Source organism: Lithobates pipiens, unplaced genomic scaffold (genome assembly GCF_037356315.1).
Source record: "Lithobates pipiens isolate NorthernLeopardFrog02 unplaced genomic scaffold, aLitPip1_a1.2 Scaffold_27, whole genome shotgun sequence".
Lineage (NCBI taxonomy): Eukaryota > Metazoa > Chordata > Amphibia > Anura > Ranidae > Lithobates > Lithobates pipiens.
Genome location: NW_027507788.1, coordinates 194,871,082 through 194,879,296, shown reverse-complemented (window position 1 = coordinate 194,879,296; position 8,215 = coordinate 194,871,082). Strand labels below are relative to the sequence as shown.

Sequence of the window (8,215 nt, the reverse complement as noted above, 5' to 3'; positions counted from 1 at the left end):
TGTGGGGGAACGATCGCGGGTGGCCGACAGACATCGCGTCCACTGGACTTGCCGATTGGCTCCCCCTCTGGCCAATCGATGTGAGAGACCACTAGGGCTAGTGCACGAAATAACGTACAGGTACGTCGATTCGCACAGCCATGCCACCTTGCCGCAGTAAATCTGTGGCGGGCGGTCAGCAAATCGTTAAAATGATAAATTTACAATTGTAATATGTTTTGTGGTGTAGCCAAGCAAATGCAAGTGGAAATTTAATGCCAGGCACCTTGGACACTTGCCCCCCAGGTCCTGTCGCCCTCTGCCGCCAATATTTTTCTGCTGCATGGGGGCTGCCTTTTTTGACTGAACTACAATCAAATTGTGCCAAATATTACTGAGCGCCACTTATCCAGTTAAAGCCTAGTACACAGGTGCCGAATGTTGGGTGGCATCAGCTGGTTTAATAGAAACTGGCCCACACTCGGCCCGTATGTACTGCAGTCGGTCCTAAGGGAACAGCCGGCTTCTGTCAAAGCGGCATGACCAAAAAAGGTCTGCTGACTGGCTCCTGATCAGCATTCTCAGCCAATGGCTGAGAGAGCTGACCGGAGTGTTCCGGCAGGGGGGCGTCCCCCTGTCAGAACACAATGAGAACAGCGGGGGAGATCGCTGTACTGTCGGATAGTTAGTACAGCGGCTCTAACCAGAGCGGTCAGTTTTTTTTGTTTCGCCCTGTTGGGTTGAATGAAAAAAATAAATAAAAAAAAATACTGGTGGCTTAACCTCCCTGGCGGTATGATTATTTCAGATTTTAGGTGCTGAAAGCGGTACAATTATTTTGCATGGAAACTTGGCGTTTTATATTGTAGGCCTGCAATTCTTAGAAATAATTCACTTAAATCTGTCCAAACCAGAGTCTAGACATCCCGGGTATGATAAAATTTGAAATCATAAATTTCATAGCGATTCTAATTTATTATCGCTGTTTTCTAGCTGGTCTATAACCACTTTTGATGTAAACAGACATTTTTTGGTTGCTATGGACCATCTCCAGTTTCCAGGCATAAAGAACAGTATTTATAATATAAAACTGTATGCAGGACACTGGACAAACCACTAGGGACAAAGGGGATGTGTATTTGATACAGTACTGTAATTTGTAAGATTACATTATACTGTGTATTTTACTTTTTGAATTTGGCGCCGAACTCCGTCCCCATGCATCGCAACGCTCGCAGGGAACGGAGCTCGGCACTCTGAAAGATCGAGCGGAGGACGGCTCGCAGATCACAGCGGGGGGGGGGGGGGGGGGGACATCGCTGGATCCAGGGGACAACGTAAGTAAACCCCTCCATGGATCCGATGTGGTCCCGAGTCTGGCTCGGGAATACCGCTTATGGTATTTAAATCTTTCCCCGAGCCACTCGGGAATACCGCCAGGGAGGTTACGGAATTGGCACACCTTTGTAGTTACCATTTATTATATAAAGACATTTCAGCAAGCAAGCCTTTGTAAGGGATAGTACAGACTGATAGGAGAGGAGCATCTGATTGCCATGAAAGCACATCTAGCTCCTCTTTGCTTCATATTATCTATTTTCCGGCTGTACTTTCAATTCCTTTGACTTTCCAAAGCAATTCTCTTCTGTACCGGTAGTTGATGAATTCATTTATTTTCATCCAAGAGCCATAGCTAGCAGTGGCACCATTTCTGCGTATTTTGTACACTACAATGATACAAGTGAAGTCCATTCTAACTATAAAAAAAACACTCCGCTAGAACACTCATATGTATATAAGTGAGTGAAAACAGATCTTATTTTTTGAAATAGTTTTTATTACACATTTTTACAAAACCAAGTAAAACAAAAAAAAAGTAACAAATAAAAAGGATTTAAAACTCAGTTGCTTTTTCTGAGGCACTTAAATAAATACTATGCCAAACCAACTGAGGCAAATAAAGATTGTTCTTTTGTAATAAGTTACGGTAGGCGTGTTCTCCATTACAAGTGCATAAAGCTCGCGTCCCTCTCACATTTGTCGACCCCCCCTCTGGAGCTGGCTCGGGGGCAAGGCAGAGTAAGCTGCGGAGCTTGTGGCAACCACGGACAGCCTTGGCCAGGGACTTGGAGACAAAAGGTGCCATCCTACAAAAAGATATGGAGAGAACAATTCAGTGTCAGTTATTTACATCGCTCTACATTGGAAATTGACTACTGTACATTCACAGACATGTAAGCAAAACTAATGCTAATGCACACATTCGGTGGCTATGGATGCCGAATACTAGATGCGGGAGCACATCCTCAAGGTAACCCACTCAGGAAAGCACTTCTCCTAGGGCAGGGATATGCAATTAGCGGCCCTTCAGCTGTTGAAAAACTATAAGTCCCATCATGCCTCTGCCTCTGGGTGTCATGCTTGTGAGTCTTGCTATGCCTCATGGGACTTGTAGTTTTGCAACAGCTGGAGGTCGGCTAATTGCATATCCCTGTCCTAGGGGTTTATCTGACGTGGGGAGGAGCCGTCGCCAGAAGAGGATGTTCGGGGCCACTCTGTGCAAAACAAGCTGCACAGTGGAGGTAAGTATATGTTTGTTATTTAAAAAAAAAAAAAAAAAAAAATGTAACCCTTACAATCACTTTAAAGCATTTGTTACCCTTAAAAAAGAAAGAAAATGTATCCTGTTCCCTTAAAGAATGTTACACGGCACAGTGCTTGCGTTGTATAATTTCACCCTCTGTATAACCTAAAAAAAAAAAAACTGGCTGATCCTGCCCTTCTCCCTGTAAACTGACCACGGTTTATCATGGCTGCTGAGCCCGACACCGTGGTCAGTTTACGTGCCTCTGTCATCCTCTTCCCCGTCCTCTCCCCCCTCCCTGCCTGTCAGCTCTGTCCACTCCCCAGCCCCTAACCCCCCCGCTGTTATGAAACGCAATATCCTTGCTACAATCCCCTCTACTATATTAAATAATGCCCCCAGTGTATGTGTTTTTTTTTTTTTTAAATGCCGCTGTGTACCACATTTCTGAGTGCCGATAGGTGGACGGTCAGGTGAGCGCCTCTCTCCTCCACTCCTCCTGGCTGACGTCAGTGAGGGTTTCCCAGCTCTGCCCGCTTTGCTGTCAGATCAAGAGAGGAGAGAGGCGGGCGATCAGGTGAGCGCTTATCAGCGCTCTGAAATTAGGTATACAGCGGCATTTAAAAAAAAAAAAAAACATACGCTGGGGGCATCATTTAATATAGCAAAGTGAATATTTGCAAGGTTATGGAGTGGCTTAACAACCACTTTAATGTACCACCGCTAATGTTTTTTGTTGCTTGGTTTTGTGACACTTTTTATATCATTGAACAGTCTATATTATCAAATATGTGCTCCTGCCAGTCCCTCTGCTTTCCTATTAAAAACTGACCACACTAAGCAGGAGAACACATCGTGGTCAGTTCTCTAGCTATGCTGCTCTCCTCTAATGATCAGACTTGTCCTGACACACCCCCTCTGCACAACCTTTCACTGGGAAGATCAGTGTTCTGCTGTTTCTCCTCTCCCCAGCTTTTATGCAGCTGAGAACAGAGGGAAGGTACTCCATTATGAAAAAAAATAAAAATAAAAAAAAAAATCTATACAAAAATGCTTTTCCTTTCATTTCTATTTTTAAACTTAATGGTTTTTTTTACAAGGTAAACTATAACCATCACTTTAAGTCCTAGGTGGCTTTTATTTGTGGATTCCTATATGGAAACTCAATAGAAATTCTTGTCAAGACATGCATCTGTTTTAAAAGACAACTTGATATTACTTCTTTATTTACAGTAATCTTGCCATGATGAAATGGCAGGTTTCAGCTAGATTTAGAATCTTCAGAAGACATTTGGCGCAACACTTTAAAAAGTTCCATCCACGTTCCAGCTACAGAAAACAATTGAAAGCTTTTAATGTATCCATTTCCCTTGTGCTTTTTTGGTATGAGACCTTGGTATACCTCCCAGTGCTTTAGGGTGTGCAGTGCTGATGGCATGTTCAGACATTTGGTGGGATTGCCTGAAAAGCCAAAATTTTTAGTCTTGTACCTACCAGTCTACACTGGTCTAAGTAGACCCCTCCAAAAAACAAAAACTGTGGAAGCCTTTCTGAATAAGAAGCCGGACGTCGACTGTACCAAATCAGATTTCTGCTTGCCTATGCAGGTAAGGTCCTACCCAGCTAGGTCCTGGAGAAAACCAAAATATACCCTTTGAGGAGATCAAATCTCGCATTAAACTTAAAGGAGCAAGAAAGGGAAAAGAGAAATGGGAGTGCTCGCTGAAATGAGCATCCCGACGTCAACCTCATCATGAAAGTTTACATAATGAGGAGGGTATGGTCAAAATGTATTGATTTAAAGAATGTGTAATCCAGGGCTTACAAACGTTGAGGAAATGATGGCCACTCTGGATGACAGACTACCTAAATTCCACAGAATTTAAGAGCCCTGGATTACACATTCTTTAATTTAATACATTTTGACCATACCCTCCTCATTATGTAAACTTTCATGATGAGGTTGACATCAGGATGCTCATTTCAGCGAGCACTTGATCCCTCCCACCTCTTTTTTTCCCTTTCTTGCTCCTTTCCTCAACCTCCCCCCCAATCCCTTTCCTGGGCCTGTCTCCCCCCTATTCCCCCACTGCTCTATCCTGGTTACTGTCCCTTTTCTGCACCCCCCCGGTTGCCCGCCACAAAGACTACGCCCTATTCAATTTACTCCAATGATGAGATATGCTCAAACAGACCAATAATGTAGATTGTGTTGTTGCGTTGCACGATAGCCTTGCAAGGCCTTCTATGCACAAAGTTTTTTTGAGCATAATTATTATTCAGCATTTATATAGCGCCAGCAATTTACGCAGCGCTTTACAATATAAAAAGGAGACAATACAGTTACAATACAATACAAGAGGATTAAGAGGGCCCTGCTCAGAAGAGCTTACAATCCAATAGGGTGGGGTAGGTGGTACAAAAGGTTATAACTGTGGGGAATGAGCTGATGGAAGTGGTAGGAGATTAGTTTGAGATGTGATAGGCTTCCCTGAATAGATGAGTTTTCAGGGATCGCCTGAAGGTAGCAAGAATAGGGGATAGCCGGACCAGTGGAGGTAGCGAGTTCCAGAGGATTGGAGAGGCTCTGGAGAAATCCTGGAGATGAGTGTGGGAGGAGGAAACGAGAGAGCTTGAGAGTAGGAGGTCTTGAGAAGAACGGAGGGGACGGTTTGGGTGATATTTGGAGACAAGATTGGTGATGTAGCTCGGGGCAGAGTTGTGAATGGCTTTGTATGTTGTGGTTAGTATTTTGAATTTAATTCGCTGGGTGATTGGGAGCCAGTGTAGGGATTGGAGGAGAGGGTTGGCAGACACTGAGCGGTTGGTAAAGCATAATGTAAAGATTACACATTCTCTCTGTTCCCATGTTTCACCAACTAAAATGTTAAAAATTCAATAAACACTACTAAAACAGAAAATGATGGCGGGTGACATGAACTTTATTTTTAGGCTTCATTAGTGAGCAATTGGCAGCTTTGCTTTTTCTATCATGATAGGTTTACATTAACTCCACTGTTTCTCAGATTATGCAGAGTGCTATTTCCCTCGCAGAGTTCTGCTATGTGTCAGCCAGAGGTGTTATTTTTCCAACAGCACAATAAATAATCTGAGGATTAATGGTGGACTGTATTCAGTCCATACATTTCACAGGACGCAGACTAGTCATTTACAATTTTAAAAATGTTGTCATTAAAAGGTGATTTCCAAATGAGAACGATTTGTCCCTTCTTCCATTCTTACCACCAATATCAACAAATATACTTTCAATGCACTTGAAGCTCAGCATTTCTTAACGGAAATCTATTAAGAGGATCATGTGGGCTGATGTTAATGACCTCCTTTGTTTTTGAATATTTCTGATCACTTCCGGCGGCGGCACAGTGTTGTAGTGGGTAGCACACTCGCCTAGCAGTAAAAAGTGTTGCTGGTTCGAATCCCAACCACGACACTACCTGCCTGGAGTTTGCATGTTCTCCCTGCGTGGGTTTCCTCTGGGTACTCCGGTTTCCTCCCACACTCCAAAGACATGCAGGTAGGTTAATTGGCTTATGTCCAAAAATTGGCCCTAGTATATGAATGGGGACCTTGGATTGTGGGCTCCTTGAGGGTAGGGACCAAGGTGAGTGTGCAATGTACAGGGATAGGGACAATTGTAGACACTCACTCAGGTTGAACTGGGTGGACCATCTTTATTCAACCTTACTAACAATGTAACTATGCAACTTCCAAATATCTCTGCAAATGTCAGAATATTTTTGATTATCTATGACTAGCTTTTAAAGTAACTGAATAATATGGGAAAACTAGATGCGATTGTTTAGAACAATGACTCAACCTTTATTTCTGTTGATGGTGTTTGTTGAAAAAATTTTCAAAAATAAAATCTGATTTGAAAAAAAAAAAAATTATAAAAAGACCTCCTTTGTGAAACGTTAGTTGCCAGATTATTTTTTCCAAAGTCACTGACCTGGAACTAGAAGCCAGAAAATAAAGTCATATTTGGATAACTGTTTCTGGTTAATAAAAGCAAAAATGTCAGCATGGTAGCCAGTCAATAAGCATTTTTATAATAGGAGATCAGCTACCATATCCCCCATATTTTATGGACATACTTCTTTATTCAGGAAAGCTGACTTATGCCTAGTACACATGGTGCCGAAAAATACTGCTTTTGGAGCAATCGTCTGATAATGTGATCGTTAGTACACAGCTTTTGAGAGACAATCACTACAGTTCACCCGAAAATATCTGAAAGGACAAGCAGGAAAATGTTTCTTGTACGAGAACAGAACATATGAATTTCGTATGATCACTACAGGATTCGTTTGTAAAAAAACAAAAAAAAAAAAAAAAAAAAGACGGAAGACCAAGACTACGCATACTTGGAAATGAAAGAATACATTATAGTACAATACATTACTTCCGAAGTTGCATTCAGTCATACAAGAATTTTCGCAACTTTAGTAACCTATTGGTTTTTGATATGAGACTAGCATGCAAAAAAACAAACAAAAAACAGACGATCGTTCCGCCACTACTCTCATCGTGTGTACGGTGCTTTACTCCACTTGATATACAGAGGACTAATCACAATGTATGATATGCGAAGGTAAACATGGTTCAGCAAGCATGTAAAAATCACACAAAACTTTACTTTGAGCTAAATATGATAAATTTAGCTCAAAATATATGCTAGATGAAAATACATTAAAGCTAATCTTCAAGATTATGTCTCCCAAAAGGTTTTTGTGCTCCATCTACATTGACTCCCCAAACAGGATACATGACAGGCAATGAAAGGCAACTCTTACTTTTTCAGGAACAGTGCATCTGTACAAGTGGAAAGGATTATCTGCCAGCATTGCTAGTGCTTGACACATGTGTGCTTCTAATATTCAGATTCTGATAGACACAGGAGGAGTCATCGCTAACCCTGCCAACAAAACAGAGCGGAAATCAAAAGTGTAAATTACATGTATAAAAAAGTATAATGATTACTTTGATTATAACACCAACCAAGTGAATGAGATAAATCTGGCTAACAGGGATTTGGACAGCAATAACATCCCAACAGTTTAAAGGACTTTTTTTTAATTTTATCAAATACGTATATAACAGGTGCAAAAAGCTGAACTCAAGGAAGACAAAAAAAAAAAAAAAAAAAAACCCCAACACACCAAGAAATACAGTTATGCATGCATTAAAAAATACTAAAATATATTTTCTTTTGGAGGAAATGTGAAAAAAAAGTTATCATATCCCCAGTTTACATGTACAATTTGCAAGCAAATATGTTAAAGCGGAACTACGCTGCATCTGAGCACCACAAACCAATAACACTGTTTAATGTGTTTTTAATATTTAAAGAAAATTCTACCCATGTCTCAATGCTTTATTTTTCCTAAGAAATCACTTTGAAAGAAAAAAACCCTAGCATTTCTGGCTGTGGTCATCTTGAGTAAGGACAAAATGTTTTACGTAGCATTTACTTCCTTGAATTCACGTGCCTTTAGCTCAGATATGCAGGCAGGGAGGTGTGCTTAGCCAAGAAAACCCCTCCTACCCTTCTGAAGACTCCTGGGATGTATGTAGGACATCATTTGCCTAGACCTGAAAACCAGGAAGTAACTAAATATTTAAAAATAAAAG

General features: G+C 41.3%; 1 protein-coding gene across 2 annotated transcripts in view; it reads right to left on the bottom strand.

The window, feature by feature from the left end:
• Nucleotides 1-1,795: 1,795 nt before the first annotated feature.
• LOC143934452 (tyrosine-protein phosphatase non-receptor type 11-like) overlaps nucleotides 1,796-8,215 on the bottom strand; it is a 229,950-nt gene continuing 223,530 nt past the window's right edge. For both annotated transcript variants that reach the window (XM_077458101.1, XM_077458100.1), the window contains exons 15-16: nucleotides 7,378-7,499; nucleotides 1,796-2,126 (exon numbers count right to left, since the gene is read on the bottom strand). In XM_077458101.1, coding sequence (XP_077314227.1) covers nucleotides 7,415-7,499 — 85 coding nt within the window. In that variant the 3' untranslated portion in view covers nucleotides 1,796-2,126; nucleotides 7,378-7,414. The remainder of the gene's footprint in view (nucleotides 2,127-7,377; nucleotides 7,500-8,215) is intronic.